The 26154-nt window shown below is 42.5% G+C and overlaps 1 protein-coding gene across 2 annotated transcripts in view; it reads right to left on the bottom strand.

Moving 5' to 3' along the window:
• Positions 1–26154, bottom strand: part of BBS7 (Bardet-Biedl syndrome 7) — a 99108-nt gene that overhangs the window by 29380 nt on the left and 43574 nt on the right. For both annotated transcript variants that reach the window (XM_073603478.1, XM_073603469.1), the window contains exons 10-18: positions 22472–22602; positions 18775–18859; positions 14882–14984; positions 14589–14781; positions 6737–6811; positions 6566–6631; positions 6342–6481; positions 4600–4764; positions 1230–1339 (exon numbers count right to left, since the gene is read on the bottom strand). In XM_073603478.1, coding sequence (XP_073459579.1) covers positions 1230–1339; positions 4600–4764; positions 6342–6481; positions 6566–6631; positions 6737–6811; positions 14589–14781; positions 14882–14984; positions 18775–18859; positions 22472–22602 — 1068 coding nt within the window. The remainder of the gene's footprint in view (positions 1–1229; positions 1340–4599; positions 4765–6341; positions 6482–6565; positions 6632–6736; positions 6812–14588; positions 14782–14881; positions 14985–18774; positions 18860–22471; positions 22603–26154) is intronic.

Genomic DNA, 26154 nt, shown 5'->3' on the forward strand with positions numbered 1-26154 from the left:
GCAGACAAAGCTTTAAGTCACAAAATCCTGTGCATATATACACAGAGATAAGAGACATTCTTGAGAGTTGGTGAATTATATTCTCAAGAGCATCAACAAAAAACAATAGGGGCCTAAGGCTTCAGTTGTAAATTGTTCTAAGAGAACAGGGTCTTCAAAGACAGAATCCTGGTCTCTGTTTATTTGTTTTCACCAGTTAGTGGTAGTCTGGCAAAAAGACATGGCAGCAATTGCTGGCTGCAGGGCTGGACCTGCAAGAACAAATAAGGCCTTTAAAAGAGTCTCAAAAGACCTACGAACAGAACTCTTAAAGGAGGGAACATCCTCAATGGGAACTGGAAGGTGATTATTGAGAACTGAAATGGCAGGATCCACTTACAAAATGGTCCACCCCTCACATTTTTGTAACATTTGTAACATTTTTGTTACTCATTGGAAGATCTCCCATGACCTCCTCTTCTTGTAAGAAAACAAACATTTTGGATTACCCATCATCTTTTGCACTGAATACAAAGGTCACTAGGACCAATATTGAGGGGGAATATCCCCAGTACGGAAACAGATAGCAATATTAACATTTCTACATTCTATATAAAGCTAAAACAAAGTGTGGGCTTCACATACACTTTAAAGGGTACATTTAACCCTATAAGGTTAGGATAATTGTTAAGGGTTAATATAGGGGTTTCTTTTAAGGAGAGGGGTGAAGGGTTTTGGATAGGCAAGCGTACAGGTGCATTTCTATAAACATTTGTATGCTCATTTTTGGTACCATAAGCCCAGTACTTAGAATATCTGCACCTGTCTTCAAAATCTGAGAACCAATATATGCCGTGCTATTGTCTGTGACTGAAGTAGCCTGTAAAGCAGGGGTCTCCAAGCTTTCTAAACAAAGGGCCAGTTTACTATCCATCAGAGTTTAGGGGGGCTGGACTGTGGCCAGTTGGGGTAGAAATTGTCTTGGCATCAGTGGGATAAAACAGTGCCCCATCTTTGATATTTGGGGGAGGAATAGTGCCCCGTTTTTGGTGTCAATGGTAGGAATTATGCCCCCTTGCAGGTGTCAGGAATATGGTCTTATATCAGAAGGAGGAATAGTGTCTTATATCAGTGGGAGGAAGAGTGCCCCAAGGGTCAGGTAAAGGCAAGCAAAGGGCTGCACCTGGCCCCCGGACTGCAATTTGGAGACCACTGCTGTAAAGTCTTTTTTTAAAATAAAAAAAACATACCATAAGATATATTGAGATTTATCTTTCTTTTAGTGGCTTCCTTTGACAAGACATCTTTCAGAATTGAAATTGTGGAAATATTGTCTGAGTGAAAGATTCCTTCACCTTTTCTGTAATGAGAACAACAAATGATTATAGCTACAAAATAGATTTCATTACAGTATTGCCTAATGCCCCGTACACACGGTCGGACTTTGTTCGGACATTCCGACAACAAAATCCTAGGATTTTTTCCGACGGATGTTGGCTCAAACTTGTCTTGCATACACACGGTCACACAAAGTTGTCGGAAAATCCGATCATTCTGAACGCGGTGACGTAAAACACGTACGTCGGGACTATAAACGGGGCAGTGGCCAATAGCTTTCACCTCTTTATTTATTCTGAGCATGCGTGGCACTTTGTCCGTCAGATTTGTGTACACACGATCGGAATTTCCGACAACGGATTTTGTTGTCGGAAAATTTTATAGCCTGCTCTCAAACTTTGTGTGTCGGAAAATCCGATGGAAAATGTGTGATGGAGCCTACACACGGTCGGAATTTCCGACAACAAGGTCCTATCACACATTTTCCGTCGGAAAATCCGACCGTGTGTACGGGGCATATCTGTTCTGCAAAACACTACAAAATATACTTCTGATGTTGGGTTTGGATTAAAACTATGCAGTTATATTTCTAATGCACATGGAACAGCTTGGCAATTTCATGCAAGGAAACAGCATAATATGCACAAGAGAAAAATCGAAAAATTTTGAGGTGAAGGAAAATTGGGTCAGTTAAAAGAAACTCTTTACTGAAAAAACAATGTGGGTTGTCATTTAAAAGGAGGCGAGAAGTGGGACTTTGTATGAAGCACATGGGAGCAGATAAATGAATTGGATGTACAGTATATAAAAGACACCTTTTTTTGGTTCATAATGTCAAATAACTTCATATCTAAATTTTTTGCACATTATTATAAAGTAATACTCTTTACATTCCAATAGAAATTGATATTACATAATGATTGACAATCCAGCAAAAAAATCATATGTTTACAAACACATGGGATAGTTGATACATATACACAGTATTTCACAAAAGTGGGTACAGCCCTCAAATATCTGTAAATATTTTATTATATCTTTTCATGTGACAAAACTGAAGAAATTACACGTGCACTCAACTTCTTTGGTCGACCATGGCGAGGCCTGTTCTGAGTGGAACCTGACCTGTTAAACGCTGTATGGTCTTGGTCACTGCGCTGCAGCTCAGATTCAGGGTCTTGGCAATCTTCTTATAGCCTAGGCCATTTTTATGTAGAGCAACAATTCTTTTTTTCAGATCCTCAGAGAGTTCTTTGCCATGAGGTGCCATGTTGAACTTCCAGTGACCAGTATGAGAGAGTGAGAGCGATAACATCAAATTTAACACACCTGATCCCCATTCAAACCTGAGACCTTGCAACACTAACGAGTCACATGACAAAGGGGAGGGAAAATGGCTAATGGGGCCCAATTTGGACATTTTCCCTTAGGGGTGTACTCACTTTTGTTGCCAGTGGTTTAGACATTAATGGCTGTGATTTGAGTTATTTTGAGAGGACAGCAAATTTACACTGTTATACAAGCTGTACTCTCACTACTTTACATTGTAGCAAAGTGTAATTTCTTCAGTGTTGTCACATGACAAGATATAATAATATATTTACAAAAATGTGAGGGGTGTACTCACTTTTGTAAGATACTGTACATACATACATAGCAGTTGACACCTATGCAAACTGTTGACCTAATAGGATATCTCTTTATGAAGATGAAAAAAGATAAAATATGTAGGAAAAATATCCATAAAAAAAAAAATAATGAATATTAACATGTATTTAATCATAAGGGAATCTTGACAGCTCATAATTGTTACTGGATTGGTAGTTAGCATAACGCGTTTTGCGGCCTTACAGCCACTCATCAGGAGCAGAACCATAATAAATATCTATAAAAAAAAAAAGACAAAGACAATCATATCTAAATGATCTAAAAACCTCAGAAGAGTATGTTGGTTGTCACTGTTGACCTATCACCTGGCTGTTATGTTGTTCCAGTGGCTTTGAATCAATGATGAGGAAACAAGCATACAGCAAGTAACTCTTTGTTCTTGATTAGTGATATAGAAAGCATTGATTGAAGCCATGGATGACCACCCACAGCAAGGCAACTACATTTTCAGGAGGGGATTGTTAGTAATGTATATTTTTTCCTTGAGGCCCCAGATACACTTGTGAATGGGGTCCTTTGCTGCAGGGATTCCCTGTGATTAGCTGTGAGCAGGTAGCTTTTTTTAAAGCCATAGGAGACTGACTACTGCCACAGCTATTTGCGGCCACTCACATATAACTGCTTGTGGAGCGATTATCTGCAAATGATCAGCCCTGGCGATTATTGCAGGGAATCCCCACTAGGTCTCCCGTAACTAATCGTAAACAGCCCCATTCTCAAGTGTGGTATAATGGCCCCATTTTGCAAGTGTAAAGGCCTTAAAGTGGTTCTAAAGGCTGAAGGTATTTTACCTGCTTGAAGGTAAAAAACCTTCTTTGTGCAGTGCTCCCTCTGATCCAGCGATGTTCACAATAGCCTTGGCTGTCCCGGGACTCTCCCTCCCACTGCTGTCAATCACAGTTAGTGACCCAACAAGCAGATTTTAGGGGGGGGGTTGGAGCTCTATGTGTCTTATGGACATAGAGCAGTGGCTCGGGAGCGAGCGTGCAGCATTGTCCATAGGGCAAGCAGCTTTTCTGGGGGGCTCTGCTCATGGGGGAGGAGCCAGGACCGACGGCGGGGGACCCACATAGAAGAGGATCAGAGCTGCTCTGTGCAAAACCACTGCACAGAGCAGGTAAGTGTAACATATTTGTTATTAAAAAAAAACAAACAAAAACAAAGCTTTAATACCACTTTAGGTAAAATTTTTTTGTGCTAGAGGGCCTATTAAGCTGACAGTAGGAACCTACAGCCCTCTTTATGCACCTTCTACAGCACCAGGTTTGGAGCCCCTTAACTTGGGGTATTCCATAATGGGAATTTCAACTGAGAGATTCAATCTCTGATCTTTTTCCCCTTACTATTGTCTTCTCTGAATAAGGTTGGATTTACTAACCGACAATGAGGTGCAAAACGTGAGATGGGACAAACCAGATCGTTTTCTTTACGGAAGTTTGGATATGCACAACAGAGCACCCTGGTTTTCAGGGCCCCTGGGTGCTCCAGCAGCCAGCCAAAAGAGTGCACACACTTGCAGGAGCCTACTTTTAAAACCTGCTGGCTGTGAAATAGTGTTACTAGAAATTGGGATTCCATGAAGTTCTTTGTGTTGAAATTTGTTCTTGTTTTTACCTGTATGAGCATTCCAGCTGTGTGTCGAGAAAAGTATTGCGAAAGTAGAAAGTAATGTCTTCTCCAACTGGAGGCTTCTCTGGGACCTCAGGCAAGCAGAACACCATCCAGGAATGGATCTCAGCAAAACTAAACTGGCCAGTCAAGCTCAGAGTATTCATAGGCCTGCAACAGATAGAAAACCCTATTACCTGTGTTATAGATATAAGTAAACCGATAGATACATAAAGAAGAGGATCAATGAGCACAACTGTACAACGTACTCACAGACTTGGCAAAAAACAAACTCGAGCATTAAAAAAGGCAACTTTCTCTAAATAATAATACGAAAAAAAATGATGGGGTCATCATTCATTTAACAATCAGACACATACAGGAAATAACAAAAAACATAAAACCTAGGTGTTGCAATCCTCCCTTTTCTTCAGCTTGTCACATATAACAAGGTCTAAACCAGGAAAAAAAGGTCTGATCCCATGGTGCAACGGAGGCTGTACAGCACAGAAACATGTAGCAAGAGGCTACAGTCCCTTCCAGGTTCTCCCATACAATAATTCTGCTAAATCTACCTGCACAGGGAGAATAATAGAGGCTTAAAAGTAAACCTTCAAAAAAAAAAAAAAAAGAGATGAAAAAATCTATTACTGGTTGTGTGCTAGGCACCATCCAGTGCCTGAAATTACCCATAGTGCTACCACCCACTACAGCCATCAAAAGTTAGCCAACAATTTTTGACAATGGCTAGTATTGTTAATATTTGGCTCGAAGTCACATTTTTTTAAATGTGTTGACAATTGTCTTTAATATTACCAGAATAGTAATATTAAAGTGAAACTTTAGTCAGAAAATGAAGTCCTGCTAGATCACTTCAGGCTGGCCCCTTTTGAAGGTACATCTATGTAAAACATTAAAAATAAGTGCTTATGGTTGTTTAAAATCCAGTAAATACACTGTCTCACCCTACTCTGTACATTTCCAGTTACTCTCTACTTTTAGGCACTATGCTGACAGCCAACCTGGCCAACCTGCTGACAGGCTAAAGATTTACTGCTGCTCAGGTACTCTGGGCTTCAGCAAAAAGAAACAGTATCAATGCTGGAGGCAATTTACAGCACACGTTAATTTTGGTAGCATGTATTTCATGCTAAAGAATGTTATTTTTTATCAAGTTGGTATGGGTAACTTTACTTGGCGGCATCTGTAATAAGAAGTCCCGTCTCTTGGCCCGCCTTTGGACCACTGTTCTGTCTATCATAGGAGATTCTCACTGTATGTAATCTGACGGCGCTCGTCCTGCCCCCCTCCCTGTCCCCTCTGGGCTGCAGATGGGCATCGATCAAGCTGCACTGATGGCAATGGTGAGGCTGCTGCATTGATGGCAATGGTGAGGCTGCATTGATGTGGACTGATGAGGCTGCATTGATGGCACTTGTGAGGCTGCAGATGGGCATTGATCAGGCTGCATTGATAGGAATGGTGAGGCTGCAGATGGGCACTGACCCTTATTTTGCTTCAAAGTTCCTTATTTAAAATTGTAGTTTTTTTCCTGAAACTTCCCTCTTAAAATGAATGTGCGTGTTATACGCCTGTGCGTGTTATATGCCGATAAATACGGTATCCACTTTCAGGAAATGCTAAACAGAAAATCTAAGCAGCAGTAAAAGTCATGTATATTTACTGCCCATGACCCCAGGGTCATTTCATGAAACATGCATTTTCCTGCATAGCTTTTCAATAAGTACCTGTTTTGATCGAATACATGGCTCCTCTGATGGAGAGACAAAGGTTTAATCAGGTACCGCCGCACCTGGCAGGTTTTGGGTTGAATTCTAGGTGTTACATAAGCTTGTAATGTTCCATACTGCCCTTCAATTGACCGAATCTGCAGAAATGCCACCCAAGTTGTTATTAAAAAAAGCTTTGTGTGCTGGCAATACAACAAGAATAAATGTGTTCTACATATCACCTTCAGTTCCAGTCTGGTGGTGTTTGCCTGGCAACGATAAGTAGCAAGCAGGAAGTTTCCATTTGGCTGTGGGGTAAAGAATACATGGCAAAAGCCATTTTAAATGACATCAAAATATAAAAAAAAAAAAAAATCTATATAGTACCTGTAATGACATGAAAACATCCTCACCTCACTTTCGCAGCCACTAAAACTCACAACCGCTGAGTTCTTATCCACATCCAGCAGATCCACAGGAACATCGCTCTGCAAACATAAACATACGTGCAGTGACATCCTTTCGCAAAACGCTTTAGCTTTAATAAACTACTGTGGTGAAGCCCTGAAATAGCAAGGTTGGTTTTTTTTTTTTTTTTTTTTTTTATATAATCTTTATTTTAAAGATATTTCCATGAAAAACATACAGAAAGACATAGCATAACAGTTAATACATACGAAGTATGTACGAATTACATGAGAGGGTGTTATGTATTAAATGAATATGTGTATTACCCAGGATCTTACACACATCAGGGGCAATATGGTAGGGGGATATTTATTGTCATCTAATCAACACTTATAAATTCACACAACCATTGATCACCCCTATTGCACCCAGATGGAAGATCCCAGAACAAGACTATAACCATCAGTCAACTGTATGGGTTTTAACTGGAACCCATAGTACCTGAGACCAGGCCGAACGCCAGGTCATAAACCTTGATGTAAGTCATAACATACTGTGATCATTCTTTTTATAATAATGAAAGTATCAGAAAAAACAGAGAAAAGAAAAAAAGGGAAGAAGGGAGGGGGGGGGAACCAAGGGGGAGCGAAAAAGAAAAGGAAATGTTACACCTCTTATCATATTCAACCATATTGAACTGCTCTGGGCTTATTAGGGCACGTTTGTGCATCAGTCACCTGTAGTGCATCCATGTGGCCCATATCGAGTAAAACTTTTCGTATTTATCTTTACACTTCGCCATCCATTCCTCCGCGGCCATAATATTATCAACCAACCCTATCCATTCGGCACGTGTGGGTATTTGAGGCTTTTTCCAATGTATAGGGATCAGCCTTCGAGCTGCGTTAAGTAAGTGTGGTAAAATTGACTTTCGATACTGGCCGAGAGGAATGTTAGGGAAGTGCAGTAAGGATTCCAGTGGTGAGTCTGGGAGTTCCACATCTAAGATGAGTTTAATTTGAGTATGTATGTCCAACCAGAATGGTCGTAATTTGGGGCATTCCCACCAAATGTGGAGGTATGAACCCCGAAGCCCGCACTCCCTCCAGCATGCGGCGGAAAGAGACGGGTAGATCTTAGTGAGCTTAGTGGGGACCTTGTACCACCTGGTCAAAACCTTATAGCTGTTCTCTTGCATTTTGGTGTCAACAGTGCTCGAGTGGGTAAGGCGGAAAAGATGTTCTAATTGAGGTTCTGTAAAGGTGTGGTTAAGATCTTTCTCCCACTCCCTAATAAATCCCAGTTTTCCCTCTTCCTGTGAAGATTGCAGTAGCTCATATAACACTGAGATCACATGGGGGGTGATAGAGGATGACATACATAATCGTTCAAAAGGTGATGCTACCGTGGGGGAACCAACCCCCTGTGGTAAGCTATCAATAAAATGTTTAAGCTGTCTATACCGCCATTCGTCCATTGGGAATGGGCCGAACAGTTCCCTCAACTTAGCCAATGGTAGTAGACCTTGATCCTGAACAAATCTGCCACATCTGATCTCTCCATCAGCTGTCCACGTACGGAAAAAAGATGGGTGTTCCCCCGGAGTGAACCAGGGGAAGCCACCCAGGGGTGCCAGAAGGGAAGTCGCCGGAGCGAGCTTCCCTTTCCTATTCAACACATCCCACACGTTTAAGGTGTGTGAGGCCATAGGAGAGACCAGCACTGACAGACCTCTGTTCTCCCTGGGAACCCATGGTGCATGTGAAAGATTTCGGCCAGCTAGGAATTTATCGAGCGGGACCCATAGTTTCAGGGAGACATTGTGATACCAATCCAAAATACGCTGTAAGGCTATAGCCTCATAGTATTTGCGTATCATTGGGACCCCCATTCCCCCTCTTGCTTTAGGGCGTTGTATCGTGCAAAGGGCTAATCTGGGGCACTTCCCACTCCATATATACTGTATAAACAGGCTGTTGAGGGTTGAGAAGAAAGTCCTAGGCAAGGCGATGGGCACCATCTGCAGGAAAAATAAAATGCGGGGTAGCACATTCATCTTCAAAATGCTGACTCGGCCCATCCATGAGAATGCAGCTCTATTCTAAGATTTTAGGTCTGTTCTGATGTTAGTGAGCAGTAGTGAGTAGTTACATGTATAGAGCTGGGAACACTGCGTGGGCAGGTATATCCCCAAGTATTTCAGGGAAGTCTGGCACCACGTAAACGAGAAGGCAGTCTGCAGCTGTGTACGTAAAGCTATGGGTATATTTAGGGCCAAGATCTCAGATTTGTTGTAGTTGATCTTAAAGTTAGATAACAAGTGAAATTCCTTCAATTCTGCCATGATGTTAGGTAGTGATATGAGGGGCTCCGAGACGTAGAATAAGACGTCATCCGCGTAGGCGGAAAGCTTATGTTCAGTTGGCCCCACGGTGAAGCCCCTGATATCCCTATTAAGGCGTATTTTGTTTAGCAAGGGCTCCAATGTCAGAGCAAAGATCAGAGGGGATAAAGGACACCCCTGGCGTGTCCCATTATGTATTGGAAAGGCGTCTGACAGTAAACCATTTACCTTTACTCTAGCTGTTGGAGAGCTGTACAGGGAGGATATCCATGATAGCATGCTGGGGCCCAGGCCAAGCCTGGTCAGCACTGCCCTCATGTAAGTCCAATCAACCCTATCGAATGCCTTTTCGGCATCTGTAGAGAGCAAGAGACGAGGATGTGCTGTGGTCCAAGACTCTGCCCAGTGTATCAGTTGGAGTGCTCTATTGGAGTTGTCCCTGGCTTCCCTACCCATTATGAATCCCGTCTGGTCAGGGTGTATAAGTGACGGAAGGATCGGTTTGAGTCTATTGGCCAGAATTTTTGCTAGGATTTTGACATCAGTGTTTAAAAGGGATATCGGCCTATAGTTCCCTGGCGTGGAATGATCTTTCCCTTCTTTTGGAAGGACTGTGATATGCGCCATCAAAGCTTCCTTAGGCATCACCGTACCGGAAGCCAAGGCCGTAAAATAAGCACACATGGGTTCCGAGAGTACTTCTGAGTACTTCTTATAGTATGCGTTAGTATAGCCGTCTGGACCCGGGCTTTTCCCATTGGGGAGATCTTTAATCACAGTCTTAATTTCCAAAAGGGAGATAGGTATATCCAGCTGTTTACTGATGGAAGCCGCCATCTGTGGGCATTGGGCTTCTGTAAGGTATTGTGCAATACGGTCAGTCCGTTGGGTATCCGTTAGACCAGATACTGTGCTCGGGAGGTGATATAGCTGAGCATAGTATTCTTTGAAGGCGTGAGCTATTTTTGAGGAGTGCACAACCGGTGCACCTGTTGTCGAAGTCAGTTTGTGTACATGGCCTGAAGCCCGTTGGGGCCTAAGAGCTCTCGCTAATAGTCGCCCACACTTAGCACACAAATTCATAGAATTTGTGTGCTACATGCCTCATTCGTGCCCTAATCCTGGCATCCAGTAGTCTGGACAAATCCTGCCTGAGGGTCTGTAATTCTGAGGTGACTGTGGGGGTTATGTGTCGTTTGTGTATCAGTTCTGTTTTTTGAATCTTCCTTAATAGGTCCTGCAATTCCCCTTCTCTATCCCTCTTTAATCTTGATCCCTGAGATATTAGCTCCCCTCGGATAACCGCTTTATGTCCCTCCCACACCGAGCCAATGCCCACCTCGCCAGTTGTGTTCCCATCAAAGTATAGAGAGATGGCATCTAGCACCTGTTTGTGTGCTACCGCATCATCCAAAATGCATTCGTTTAGGCGCCAGCTCCATGTCCGAGCTTCCGCAGACAAGGGCCGCAAGGAGATGAAGACCGGAGCGTGGTCCGACAGTGTGATGGAGCCAATTGAAGCACCAGACAGGGAGTCTAGGGAGTATTGGTCCATTAGTAGTAAGTCTATACGAGTGTAGACATTGTGTGTAGCTGAGACGTAGCTATAATCTCTATCTACTGGGTGTAATAGCCTCCAGCAGTCCACCAAATGGTGTGCCTGTAGTGTTTTCCTGAAGTGTTTCAAAAAGGCAAAGGAGTGGGCCGAGCGACTGGAAGAAGTGTCTATCTGTGGGTCGGGGCTGACATTGAAATCCCCTCCCATTATAAAGTTGGCCTTCTTTAAAGGAGGTCAGGGTATCTAAGATAGAGTCTATAAAGGTTAGTTGTTTGTTATTTGGGGCATACACAGCTGCAAACGTGAACCTACGGGAATAAATGGAGCCCTTGACGAACACATATCTGCCATGGGGGTCTATGAGTTGATCCGTTAGGACAAAAGGGCAATTTTTGTGTATCGCAATGGCAACACCTCCAGATTTAGGTCTTGGGGAGTTGCTAAGAAACCAGGACTGATATATGTGTGTGGGGAGCCGGGGGACCGAGTCAGCACTGAAGTGAGTTTCCTGCAAAAAAAACACATGTGCCCCTGAACGTTTCATCTCAAGCCACAACTTACCCCTTTTGGAGGGTGATCCCAGGCCTCGCACATTGTAGGACCCGATTTTTAGATCAGCCATAGTAGAAGAGTATAGGGGAGGGTCGCCATTCTGTCAGCAAGAGGGGGATTGATCCAAAGTGTAATCTTATCGTCAGGATGTAGCCTGAGGGACACATTAAGCGCCAATATGTGCCTATGAAATAAACCAAGGTTATTGCAGGTGTAAAAAACATAAACATATAAGAAAAAACAGTCATAAAAAAAAAAAAACCATAGAAAAACCAAAAGCCCTAAAATTAGGGAAAAGTGCAACCTTGCCACCGGTCGGTGACCCCCACCCCTCCCACAGTAAGAAGGAGCGGAGGGGGTCAGCAAGCAGCGCCAATTCCCAATACGGGAACAAAACTCCTAGGAGTTGACCTATTGGAGGTAAGTGAAACAGCACGGGGGGTGAGACCGTGGTGAAACCCGCTCATTGTGTTGGGCACAAAAATTGCACCTCAATACCAAGTGCATATGATGAATCAGCAGCTGGGGGGGATGTCAAAAAGTGACAAAGAAAAAAAAACAAAGAGAAAATAACGTCCAGGGGACATTTAGGATACCCATGTTGAAAAGTTCTGCTTCTTAGGTTTCTCCTTGAGGGGATGGAGGGTGGGATGCCTGAGCAGGGGGGCCTCTCCTGGATCTTCGGTGTCGTCTACGGCGATTCGCTTGCCACTGTTCAGGGCGGTTTGGGAGGGGTATCTCCGGCGAGGTCCTCCAGTCTGGAATGTCCACTTGCGGCAGTCCAAGAGACTCCAGAAAGTGGGGTAAATCAGCCTTGCTCCGCAGTGTAGTTTGTTTACCGTCTTTAGTTGCAGATAGGCTGAAGGGGAATCCCCACCTATATGGCAGTTGGGCATCCTGTAAGGCCGCCAGCAGTGGTTTGAGGGCACGACGCTGCATCAGCGTGCGTCTGGAGAGGTCTGGAAAAAAAGATAGTTTGGCTCCATCGAAATCCACATGTCTGAGTCCGCGGACTTGAGTCATGATCTGTTCCTTAAGAGAATACTTATGCAGTTTGCAGATAATGTCTCTAGGCTTGTCAGGGTCTTCAGATGGAGGTCTCAGGGCTCTATGTGCCCGGTCTATCTCAATATGTTCTGGCGCCTGGCGGCCTAGTATTTGTTTAAAGACCCCCTGCAGGGTAGGAACAATATCTCTCTGACCTGTGGCCTCAGGTAGGCCTCTGATGCGTATGTTAACCCTTCTGCTCCTGTTCTCAGCATCATCCATTTGGTCAAGCAGGGCTTCAATCCTGCGATCCTGCGATTTACAGCGGTCTGTAAGGGCTTGTAATGTGGGAGCAGTCTCTTCCCACTGTGTCTCCAGCGTTTCCACTCTCCCCCCTAGATGTGCTGTGTCAGCTTGTAAGTCCTCTATGTCCTGCCTCATGGCCTTCTCCACTCTGTGCACAAACTTCTCCAAGTCGTCTTTAGTGGGAAGGGAGAGTATATGGGAGCGAATGTCTCTATCCCCCCAGGCATCTCCTCTTTCAGGGAGCCTTTCTGATCTGTCCGATCCGGAGGGAGATGAGGGGGGAGGCAGGGAAGGTAGCGGTAAGCGTGGGGAGCTGATAGGGGAGGTAGCTCTGGAAGCGTGGCCTCCGGGCGCCATCTTGGCTGTACTTGCCGTTCCTCTGCGAGTCCCATAAAAGTAGTTTTCCAGCGATTCTGACCGGCTTCGAGGGGTCCGCTGTGGTTGAGGAGATGGTTTGCGTTTCGGGGGCATCGTTGCGGGTGATAAAGCCCCCTTTAATGCTGCTGATCAGGCCTTGTTTAGAGCGGGCTGCACGGAGCTCAAGGAGAGCACGTCTTCACTCCTGCATGCCGTGGCTACGCCCCGCAAGGTTGGTTTTTTAAATGCGCCCCCCCCCACCCCAATTCCTGCATAAGTACTAAGCATAACCAGGTAATTCTTTACTTTGATGGGGGTATCAACCCTGCACCACAGAAAATGGGGAAAGGGCACTATAATATTCACTTCCAGACCAGGCCTTTTCTGACACTTTATGTTTACATGTGATAATCAAAATTTTTTGCCAGAAAATTACTTAGAACCCCCACAAAGAGAATAAATTGGTGGGTTTGGCATTTTTTTATGTCACACTGTATTTGAGCAGCAGTTTTTCAAATGCATTTTTTTGGGGGAAAAAAATACACTTTTTAAAATTTTAGTAAAAAAAAAAAAAAAAAAACACAATTCATAACCCAAATTTTCTTTGTACAATATAAAAAAAAAAGAGGATGTTACACCGAGTAAATAGTTACCAAACATGTCACGCTTTAAATTTGCACACGCCCATGCAGTGGTGACAATTGATGTACTTTTTATTATCCATAGGCGACACTTTAAGAGCCTTTACAGGTTACCACTTTAGATTTACAGAGGAGGTCTTGTGCTAGAATTACTGCCCATGATCTGACGTTCACAGTGATACCTCACACGTGTGAGTAGATCCCTGTTTGCGTGCATAGTCGGACCGATGCGTGCGTTAACCTTTATGCGGGACCACGGGGGGGGGGGGGGGGGGGGGGTGGGGGGATTGGTTGACGGGGGAACTTTAAATGTTTTTTTCAATTAAATATTTTTTTTAAATATTTACACTGTTGCTTTACTTTTTTTTTATTGCTGTCACAAGGAATGTAAACATCCTGACAGCAATAGGCATCTGACATATAGTCTTTATGGGGAGATCTGGGGTCTATAAGACCCCAAATCCCTTCTCTGCCCTTAAAAGCATTCAATTACACCAAGATTGGTGTTTTCAAATGCTTTAGATTTTTGAAAATGGCACGGTTGACATCCGGGTAGAGCGGAAGTTCAGGTCATCGCTTCCGGGTTACCATACCTGAGAGCCAATCAAAGTTAGTCCTGGCTTTGTTTGGCTCACCGGTCAGCTGGCAGAAGCGCCAGCTGGTCGCTCAGGTCTTCTGGTGGGACGGGAGGGCACGAGAAAAATGCAGAAGGTGGTGGGGGAGGGGAAATGGGGCAGAACTTCCCCTCCCGCTACTTGGAAAAGCAATCCACCTATTTTCTGCCACGTTCTAAGCCTAATCTATCTAGACCTGTTAAGCAAAAATTGCTATACTTACCTGTTCTGCAGCTGCTCCGGTCCGGCCCCACACTGAGCTGTCAGTGGTGGCTTCAGTGTGCAGGAAAGACAGCCGACAAGGGAAGCCCCATAGTAACTCTATGGGTGACGTCACTTCCCTGCCATTGTCAGTTCACTCCTGCACAAAGCATCTGCTGCTGTAGATTAGGCTTAGAATGTGGCAGAGAGTAGGTATACCATTAGTTTTGACTATAATTCCACTTTAAGATTATTTCTTTATTCACATGTCATACAACATAGTCTACAATCACTTACCTGTATAAGAACATTGTCAATAGCCATCTGAACCTCTAAAATAAGGCTGTAGCTGGCATCATCCTTATTAAGTGTAAACTTGTCATTTACATTGAAGACCGGCACTGCTGAGACTGCCGTGGTAGACTGTGACGAGTGCTGATACTTCTCTCTCTCCTGCACAACTTTGAACTGCAGCTGCTCCAGCTCAGACCTGGGTACATAGTAATGGATAGGACTGCTGTCAAGCATTCAACAAAACTAATTTCATTAGAACTGCATGAAATGTACTGTACATATTTGGTAGCACTCACCTTAAAGATGCTATTTTAGCTTGCATTTCTTGACTTACTTTGAGTTCCTCACCAGGACCAGATTCCCTGTGGACTGGCTCTGTAGTGAGTCCAGTCACCCAGCCTGACAGAAAAAAACAGATAAACATTCTATATATGCAGTTCTTTTCAACAATGTAACACATATATTGAGCAGGCCCTCAAACCTGGGGTCACGTTAACATGAGAATTATATTTATTTATTTCACACACATATACATACATACACACACACAATATATATATATATATATATATATATATATATATATATATATATATATATATATATATATATATATATATATATATATATATATATATATATACACATATACACACACACACACACACACACACACACACACACACACACACACACACACACTGCCTTGAAAAAGTATTCATACCCCTTGAAATTTTCCACGTTTAGTCACGTTACAACCAAAAATGTAAATGTATTTTATTGGGATTTTATGTGATAGACCAACACAAAGTAGCACATAATTGTGAAGTGGCAGGATAATGATAAATGGTTTTCAACATTTTTTACAAATAAATATGTGAAAAGTGTGGTGTGCATTTGTATTCGGCCCCCCTGAGTCAATACTTTGTAGAACCGCTTTTCACTGCAATTACAGCTGTAAGTCTTTTTGGGTATGTCTCTACCAGCTTTACACATCTAGAGAGTGACTTTTTGCCCATTCATCTTTGCAAAATAACTCAAGCTCTGTCAGATTGGAGGGAGAGCGTCTGTGAACAGCAATTTTCAAGTCTTGCCACAGATTCTGAATTGGATTTAGGTCTGAACTTTGACTGGGCCATTCTAACACATGAATATGCTTTGACCTAAACCATTCCATTGTAGCTCCGGCTGTATGTTTAGGGTCGTTGTCCTGCTGGAAGGTGAACCTCCGCCCCAGTCTCAAGTCTTTTGCAAATTCTAACAGGTTTTCTTCTAAGATTGCCTTGTATTTGACTCAATCCATCTTCCCATCAGCTCTGACCAGCTTCCCTGTCCCTGCTGAAGAAAAGCATCGCCACAACATGATGCTGCCACCACCATGTTTCACGGTGGGGATGGTGTGTTCAGAGTGATGTGCAGTGTTAGTTTTCTGCCACAGATAGGGTTTGGCTTTTAGGACAAAAAGTTCAATTTTGGTCTCATCTGACTAGAGCACCTTCTTCCACATGTTTGCTGTGTCCCCCACATGGCTTCTCCCAAACTGCAAACGGGACTTCCTATGGCTCCCTTTCAACAATGGCTTTCTTCTTGCCACTCTTCCATAAAGGCCAGATTTGTGGAGTGCACGACTAATAGTTGTCCTGTGAAAAGATTCTCCCACCTGAGCTGTGGATCTCTGCAGCTCCTCCAGAGTTACCATGGGCCTCTTGGCTGCTTCTCTGATTAATGCTCTCCTTGCCCGGCCTGTCAGTTTAGGTGGACAGTCATGTCTTGGTAGGTTTGCAGTTGTTTTATACTCTTTCCATTTGCAGATGATGGATTGAACAGTGCTCCGTGAGATGTTCAAAGCTTGGGATTTTTTTTTATAACCTAACCCTGCTTTAAACTTCTCCGCAACTCTATCCCTGACCTGTCTGGTGTGTTCCTTGGCCTTCATGATGCCGTTTGTGTTGGTCTAATACATACGATCCCAATAAAATACATTTACATTTTTGGTTGCAACATGACAAAATGTGGAACATTTGAAGGGGTATGAATACTTTTTCAAGGCACTGTATATTGAGCAGGCCCCTAAACCTGGGGTCACATGAGCACGAGAATTATATAACAAATAAAAGATAATCCATGTTTATTAATTAACAGCTCCTAAAGTGTATGTTAAATGGAGAGCACTAGATTCTGCAATTCTTTTTCCTTATATATCTGCCAATGGGTGAGGGGTATCAGGGTTTTCCTGAGCCTATTGAAGAGAGGGTGAGAGACGGAAGATTTAAAGCGATAGTACCACGAAAGAGATATTTGTCATCCCCAGGAGGAGAAAACTGTTGAATTTGACCCGCTGGTAAAACAGGGTTCAAATTGGGAGGTGAGCAGCATGTGACACTGGTGGAGGGAGGCGAGCACGAGCACTTTCGGAATCATTGTTTGCATGTTTTTGGTGAACCATTTTTTGAGGATTTACTATCAGTCACTTATTATTATATTTCATGGACTCATATTAGAATCATGAACTTTTCTCTTTATTGCTAATTATTTAAGCACATGAGTATCATTGTTTGAGATATACCATTTCAATAGTGCAGCACTGTTTGTTTTAATTATTGATCTTGAGTGGAGTGAAAGCACTTTTAGTGATAGCGGCTACTGTGTTTGTTTTCTGTTTGATTTGTTGAATTTTACACGGAGATTGTGCCAATTGATTTTAGATCGCTAAACTCCAAGCATTGATTATGCAAGAATGGGATGCCATCTGTCAGGATGTGGCCTAGAAGTTGATTGACAGCATGCCAAGATGAATTGCAAAGAAATTGAAAAAGAAGGGTCAACACTGCAAATATTGACTCTTTGCATAAACTTACTGTAACTGTCAATAAAAACCTTTGACACTTCTGAAATGCTTGTAATTCTACTTCGGTGTACCATAGTAACATCTGACAAAAAGATCTAAAAACACGCAGCAGACTTTGTGAAAATTAATATTTGTGTCATTCTTAAAACGTTTGACCAGGGCTGAGCTCCCAGCTGCTGCTCCAGTAATAATTTTTACAAAGTGATGACATTACGGGGAGTAATAAAAAATAAGTTCTTGCTACCAGAACAAGGTGAAAAATAAAACAAAAATGCTGGAACGTGCTCTGCAGGGGGGAGGGAGGTTTAGGGGTACATTTTTTATAATACCTGGAATATAACTTACACATATAGTCTTACATATACAAAATGCCTAGTTATCAATGCTCTACACAGTACCCTTGAAGGTAAGTATAATTTCATAGTACACTACAAAACATATCTAGTTATAACCAAAACAGCAAAATATTTAATACAGTCTATAATTTTTTTTTTTTTTTGCTTACTACCTTGCCTGACCAGTGTATGGTTTACGTGGGTCGTATATCTGTTATTTACAGTCTGTTAGTTTTAGTGAGAAATGTAGTTAATAGTGAGCTAACTACATGACGCCAGCCTCAAAAGTGTTGAATTTACTGTAACAGATGCAGTTCTGTCCCCTCATCTGCCTGCCTTCCTGTCACACTGACTGATTCTTAGGGCTTGTTCACACGAGTGGTAGGGGGACAATAAAACCCAGTGGTTGAGCTGCGCTTTTACCCCCATGGCCCCCACTGCTACCCCCTTTAGCTGCAGAGGCTGCAGCTGTGGGTGTACACATGCCGCATCCGCAATGCTTTGCTTCATGGCCACAGCAGGAATGAGGCCACTCTGCAAGTGCCCTGCAACTGCAGGCGATGCATGTGGTTGTGGCGTGCTAAGGCAGGGTTTAAAGGGTTAAAGCAGGCAGTGAGGAGGCGATACAACACCTTCTCACTGCCTGTCAAATGTTCTCTGAAGATCGACCTAAAGGCAGATTACCCTTCAGACAGCAAAGCTCATGTTTACAAGCCCTTACAGTCTCTCCAGCCCTGCCTAGTAATAGAGACCTGCCAATCCTACTAGCCTTGCTCTTGGTCTTCATTACCCAGCAGGCACCTTCCAACCAGCAGAACTGGAATCCATGGAAAAATGTTGCCAGTTCTGTGCAGGCCATGCAACAGGAAAAACTGCTCAAAATAATAAGGGTCTACAACACATGGGTTGATAGAAAACCCATGTCCCATTCCCCATTAGGATTCCTTCAAAATAATTGACAAAATAAAATATAACATATCTAACTTTCCACTACTGCTCAACTGACCAGAATAAGTGGACAGGACAATTTCATCATAGCCGTCCTTCCCAACACAGCCTCCCTGGATAGACGTTATACTTTCTGTCAAGGCCTAGGGAAAAAGGAGAGGAACAGTAATACACTGGAACTCATTTTCACATAACATGCACCAATTTACTCATGAAGCATATGTTAAGCAGAGCACTGAGCAAAGATAAAGAGACTCTAGTTTTATACTCATTAGCAAATGGCATTTATTTTGAACTACTGCTATTACAACAGCCTGAGATAGCCTGTTGACTTTTAGCCAGTTCCTTGGTTATTCCATGAATAAAAACAATGATTTCTACATAAAAAAAAAAATAAAATAAAATAATAATTAAAAAATGCATGTGATGGTGCACAAAAGATTGAAACAATACTTCTATTTGATCATTTGCTTATCTTATCTAAAACATAAAATATGAACAAAGCATATCCCTCTATAGTAGGGATGTCCCGATACCGATACTAGTATCGGTATCGGCACCGATACCGAGCATTTGCCCAAGTACTTGTACTCGGGCAAATGCTCCCGATGCTTCCACCGATACCTGGAAGTCAGCTGTGATCGGCGCATGGGGGAGATACAAAGATTCTCCCCCAGCGGCTTTCAGCTGCTTTAGTGACATACAGCTGTGATCGGTCACAGCTGTATGTCACTGCATCCTCCTCCGTGCCCCCTCTGTTCCTCTGTGCCTCTCCGCTGTCCCCTGCATTCCTCTCTCCTTATCTGTCCCTCTCAGCTGTCCCCTCCGTAGTGCTCTTCTTATCTGTCCCCTCTCCGTTCTCCCCCTCCGTTCCTCCGTCCCCCTCCTCCTTCCTTTGTGTATGGAGAGAGTCAGCTGACTCTGTCTATTCACATAACTGAAACATTGTAATCTCCTGTGATTACAATGTGTCAGTTTATGAATGGAGAGAAGCCGCTGTCTCCTCTCCATTCATTCTCAGTGCAGCTGACGCTGCAGAGAAAGGGACTGGGGAATCTCTATCCTCTGTCTCTTTCTCTGTCTCAAGGGGGAGATATCAGAGGTCTGTTAAGACCCCTGATATCTCACCAAAGCCCCCCAAAAGGGCTGATTAAAAAAAAAAAAAAAAAAACAATAAAGAATAAAAAAAATATTATTGTAAAAAAAAAAATTGTAAAAAAAAAAAAAATAACACACACATACAACGTTCACCCCCTCCCCCCCCCCCCCCCAAAAAAAAGCAAGCACTGTTAATAAAAAAAAAAAAAAAACTGTCACGTGACATTAAAAAAAAAGTATCGGTAATCGGTATCGGCGAGTACTTGAAAAAAAGTATCGGTACTTGTACATGGTCCTAAAAAAGTGGTATCGGGACAACCCTACTCTATAGTGTGTACTTGTCTCAATCCAGAGCACTTAGGGGGTCATTTATGAAAGGCAAATCCACTTTGCACTACAAGTGCAAACTACAAGTGTAAAGTGCACTTGAAATTGCCCTGAAAGTGCACTTGGAAGTGCAGTCGCTGTAAATCTGAGGGCTAGATCTGAAATGAGGGGAAGCTCTGCTGATTTTATCATCCAATCATGTGCAAGCTAAAATGCTGTTTTTTATTTTCCTTGCATGTCCCCCTCGGATCTACAGCGACTGTACTTCCAAGTGCACTTTCAGTGCAATGTCAAGTACACTTTGCACTTGTAGTTTGCATTTGTAGTGCAAAGTGGATTTGCCTTTCGTAAATAACCCCCTAAGTGTCATTTCTGTCTGCTGCCTTGTTCCTCTGCTATCAGCATGAATCACTTCTGACACCAAGAGAAAAATGGTGACATGGGAGGGACCTTCAGCTGACTGATATGAAAGAACTATCATCAGAACGAACATTTAGAGACTCAAAATCACACTTTTCTTCAGATCTCTGTCTTAGATTTTTGACTTTGATTACATCTTGGAAACCAATTTTTAATATACTGCTCACAGCATCTGCAGGAGCCGAGGAATCTCCACCGGGGCTCGATCACTGATCCTAGGATGATGGTTGCCCTGCCTCTGGGTTTCTTGTTGTCCATGTAATATGCCACTATTATTTGAAAATTTCAAGTTAGTTTCCTGAAAATCCTTGGCCTCCTACTTGAAATCTCTTCCCTGGTTTCTTCAGCAGTTCATTTAATATAAATTATATCATTTGGATGATTTAAAGTTTATGAAAAGATCCTCTTGGTCTCCATCTGTTCCCCCTATGTCCTACTAATACCTGGCTTGGGTCAGTTCCCTTGGTGCATAAACCTCAGTGACTCCCTGTTCACTGCTGTTCGTTCAATTTTTGAGTATAGATGCTGTGACAATACATAAAAAGCTTTACAGCTCCTGAAGAAGCCGACTGACGAAACATGTCGAACGAAGAGCATCTGTCAACAACATAAGAATCTGTGTTCGATATTCCTTGCTTGTTTTTAAAATTTGTACTTACACATTTTTAAAGTTCAAGTATAATAAACAAATAATTTGTGTGTTATGGCACCTTTAAAGTCCCCTATTTACTGCTTCTAAAAACATCTTGGAAACCATTGATCTCTCTCTCTCTTGTCTCTGTTGAACAACATTGAGTTCTACGTGGCTGGATGGTTTATAGGATGTGATGTTATCTTCTAAACTGGATGTTTGTTTTTTTTCCTTCTCTATATATTCCTAATCTATAGATTATTGATTTAATGCCAATTTACACTTTAATAATGGATGTATACACTTTATTTGAAATAATATAATGATTTGTTTTTGATGCCTGTTCCTGATGTCTCTCAAACACATCAGAAAATATCTAAGAATTCAAGCACTCAGGAAATCATCATTTTAGTGTGTCTTAACAACATAAATATGGACTACAGTATCTCTCCATGTATGGCCATTTAGCAGTAAACAAATACTCTTGCGCACAAGTGTGTTGATCAGGTGATCTATAGTTCAAGATGGACAATGTCTCAGGCCTTGCTGCCCTCCAGGATGGTGGTATCCTAGCAGTCAAAAAAGGAATAAAGAAGAGAGGGCGCACCAGCCTTGTGCATTATCCTTTGATAAGTTTATTTAAAAAACAAATTAAAATCTACTCACAAGCATGTGAAAGAAACCTGCAATGTAAAAGCCTTCAAATGATGGCAATCGGTCTGATAACCAGAGTCTCCAGATGATGAAGGAGAGGACATAAGGACCACAGCTCCTCTGACGCGTTTAGAAGAATTACCTTCTTCCTCAGAGCCCAGATGCGTTTCGAAGGATTATCTTCTTCCTCAGAGCCCAGAGGCTCTGAGGAAGAAGGTAATCCTTTGAAACGTGTCAGCCAGCAGTGGTCCTTATGTTCTCTCCTTCATCATCTGGAGACTGTGGTTATCAGACCGATTGCCATCATTTGAAGGCTTTTACATTGCGCTCTCTTTCACATGTTTGCGATTAGTTTTTAATTTGTTTTTTAAATAAACTTATCAAAGGGTAATGCACAAGGCTGGTGCGCCTCTCTTCTTTATTCCTTTTATGACCATTTAGCCCCGGTCCATTGGTAACATTCCCTAGAAATGCCCCTCATATGAACAGTGACAGCAACTCCAAAACATTTTCATGCAAGTGCCTGGAGTGCTTCTATTCACAAGGCTTATACAATACCGGTTTAATTGGAAAAAAGATACAAATATGTTATTTTAAAAGTTTATAACCAAAATGACTGACTTACATGGTCGAAGTGAAGCACAGGCTCGTTTGCACTGTCCAAGCCATAAATCTCCACTGTCCCATCATCCCGACCAATTAGCATGTCCTTGACTCCATCCCCCATGATGTCAAAGTTATCAATGCACAATACACCTGCCAGTATGTATAAGATTCAACATATTACTTACATACACCAAAACGAGACAAGATTAAGCAATGATAAATTCTAAACTGAATAGGATCTTATTAAAGCTCCACACCAGTACTAATGATAATCACACTTAGGTAGCCCAACTGGCAAGTTGAACCAAAAAAAAAAAAAATGTACCCGTTTCTCCCACGCACACACTTGATGTGGATGGGGGAATCCTCCCCACTGAACTATTGTATTCTGAGAGTAGGGAGACTTCCCTGTTGTCAGAATACACTGATCAGCGTTGCAGGTTATGGCCTGCAACGCTGATCAAGCATGGAAAATCCAGCAGGGTGATTGTAAAGAAGTTGATTGGTGGATCGACTTTTGTACAACCACCTTGCCCATACATGGATCGAAATTTGGCTGGTCCCTGCTTAACTGGCTGATATTTGATCCATTTATGACCGGCTTCACCCAAACCGAAAGTCACCGGAAACCATGTTTACTTAAACAAAAAGCTACTGACTGCTATGCTTAGCCAAATAAAATGCTACTGAAAGTCATACTTCTCCAAACAGAAAACTTCCGAGAGTCCCGCTTGCCCAAAGAGAAAGCACCCCTTTCTCAAACAGAACACTGCAGAGAGACACACTAAAGCTGGCCATACAATTTTAGAAATTCGGCCAGTTTGCAGGAAGGGGTCAAATTTTGATCCATGTGAAGTTGCCCCTGCTCAACAGAAGTTGATCGTTTCAGTAAATTCTGTTGAAGGGACGTGCTGAAAAACTTTTATCGAACAGCAGCGGGTCCCGCCTTCAGAATACAATTTCCTGGAAGGTAGGACAGAAAATATTCCTCCATACACCTCATTTTCTGTGGCTGGAGTAATCTGTTTTCTTCAGTTTAACAGACTGAATGAAATAAAGCTAAGCACCTATTGCCAGCTTTATCCTAACAGCAAGCTACTGGGATCCACACTTACCCAAACAGAAAGCTACCCGAGAGCCACACTTACCCCAATAGAAAGCTACCGAGAGCCACACTTACCCAAATAGAAAGCTACTGAGAGCCACGCTTACCCAACTAGAAAGCTACTGAGAGCCACGCTTACCCAACTAGAAAGCTACTGAGAGCCAAGCTTACCCAAATAGAAAGCTACTGAGAGCCACGCTTACCCAACTAGAAAGCTAATGAGGGCCACGCTTACCCAAATAGAAAGCTACTGAGAGCCACGCTTACCCAAATAGAAAGCTACTGAGAGCCACGCTTACCCAAATAGAAAGCTATTGAGTTCCACGCTTGCCCAAATAGAAAGCTACTGAGAGCCACGCTTACCCAAATAGAAAGCTACTGAGAGCCACGCTTACCCAAATAGAAAGCTACTGAGAACAACACTTACTAAATAGAAAGCTACTGAGTCACACTTGCCAAATAGAAAGCTACTGAGAGCCACACTTAACCAGATAGTAAGCTAATGAGAACAGCATTTACTAGGTAGAAAGCTACTGAGAGCCACACTTACCCAAACAGAAAGCTACTGAGAGCCACGTTTACCCAAATAGAAAGCTACTGAGAGCCACGTTTACCCAAAAAGAAAGCTATTGAGAGCCAAGTTTACTCAAATAGAAAGCTATTGAGAGCCAAGTTTACTCAAATAGAAAGCTACCGAGAGCCACACTTACCCAAATAGAAAGCTACTGAGAACCACACCTAACCAGATATAAAGCTACTGTAAACAACACTTACTAAATAGAAAGCTACTGAGAGTCACACTTGCCCAAATAGAAAGCTACTGAGAGCCATGTTTACCCAAATAGAAAGCTAATGAGAGCCACGTTTACCCAAATAGAAAGTTACTGAGCCACGTTTACCCAAATAGAAAGCTACTGAGAACAACACTTACTAAATAGAAAGCTACTGAGTCACACTTGCCCAAATAGAAAGCTACTGAGAGCCATGTTTACCCAAATAGAAAGCTAATGAGAGCCACGTTTACCCAAATAGAAAGTTACTGAGCCACGTTTACCCAAATAGAAAGCTACTGAGAACAACACTTACTAAATAGAAAGCTACTGAGTCACACTTGCCCAAATAGAAAGCTACTGAGAGCCATGTTTACCCAAATAGAAAGCTAATGAGAGCCACGTTTACCCAAATAGAAAGTTACTGAGCCACGTTTACCCAAATAGAAAGCTACTGAGAACAACACTTACTAAATAGAAAGCTACTGAGTCACACTTGCCCAAATAGAAAGCTACTGAGAGCCACACTTAACCAGATAGTAAGCTAATGAGAACCGCATTTACTAGGTAGAAAGCTACTGAGAGCCACGCTTACCCAACTAGAAAGCTACTGAGGGCCACGCTTACCCAACTAGAAAGCTACTGAGAGCCACGCTTACCCAAATAGAAAGCTACTGAGAGCCACGCTTACCCAAATAGAAAGCTACTGAGAGCCACGTTTACCCAAATAGAAAGCTACTGAGAGCCACGTTTACCCAAAAAGAAAGCTATTGAGAGCCAAGTTTACTCAAATAGAAAGCTATTGAGAGCCAAGTTTACTCAAATAGAAAGCTATTGAGAGCCACGTTTACCAAAATAGAAAGCTACCGAGAGCCACACTTACCCAAATAGAAAGCTACTGAGAACCACACCTAACCAGATATAAAGCTACTGTAAACAACACTTACTAAATAGAAAGCTACTGAGAGTCACACTTGCCCAAATAGAAAGCTACTGAGAGCCATGTTTACCCAAATAGAAAGCTACTGAGAGCCATGTTTACCCAAATAGAAAGCTACTGAGCCACGTTTACCCAAATAGAAAGCTACTGAGAACAACACTTACTAAATAGAAAGCTACTGAGTCACACTTGCCCAAATAGAAAGCTACTGAGAGCCACACTTAACCAGATAGTAAGCTAATGAGAACCGCATTTACTAGGTAGAAAGCTACTGAGAGCCACACTTACCCAAACAGAAAGCTACTGAGAGCCACGTTTACCCAAATAGAAAGCTACCGAGAGCCACGTTTACCCGAATAGAAAGCTACTGAGAGCCACGTTTACCCGAATAGAAAGCTACTGAGAGCCACGTTTACCCGAATAGAAAGCCATTGAGAGCCAAGTTTACTCAAATAGAAAGCTACTGAGAGCCACGTTTACCCAAATAGAAAGCTACTGAGAGCCACGTTTACCCAAATAGAAAGCCATTGAGAGCCAAGTTTACTCAAATAGAAAGCTACTGAGAGCCACGCTTACCCAAACAAAAAGCTACTGATATCCACATTTACCCAAATAGGAAAAAAAGAAACTAATGAGCAATGTTTTCTAAAACATAGATACTAAAGGCCACACGTACTCAAATATAAAGCTTACTCAAACAGAAAGATACACAGAGCATCATTTACCCAACTAAAAGTATATGTTTTATGAAAATGTTGGAAAGGGAGCAAGTGTTTTGCCTATATTATTATTGAACACCCTCCAACCCAGTTTTTTTTGTCCACCACATGGTAAAATAATGGAAGTATAAAGAAAGGAATGAGATAACTTCTTGAGGCTCCCCCACA

Source organism: Aquarana catesbeiana, linkage group LG01 (assembly GCF_042186555.1).
Source record: "Aquarana catesbeiana isolate 2022-GZ linkage group LG01, ASM4218655v1, whole genome shotgun sequence".
Lineage (NCBI taxonomy): Eukaryota > Metazoa > Chordata > Amphibia > Anura > Ranidae > Aquarana > Aquarana catesbeiana.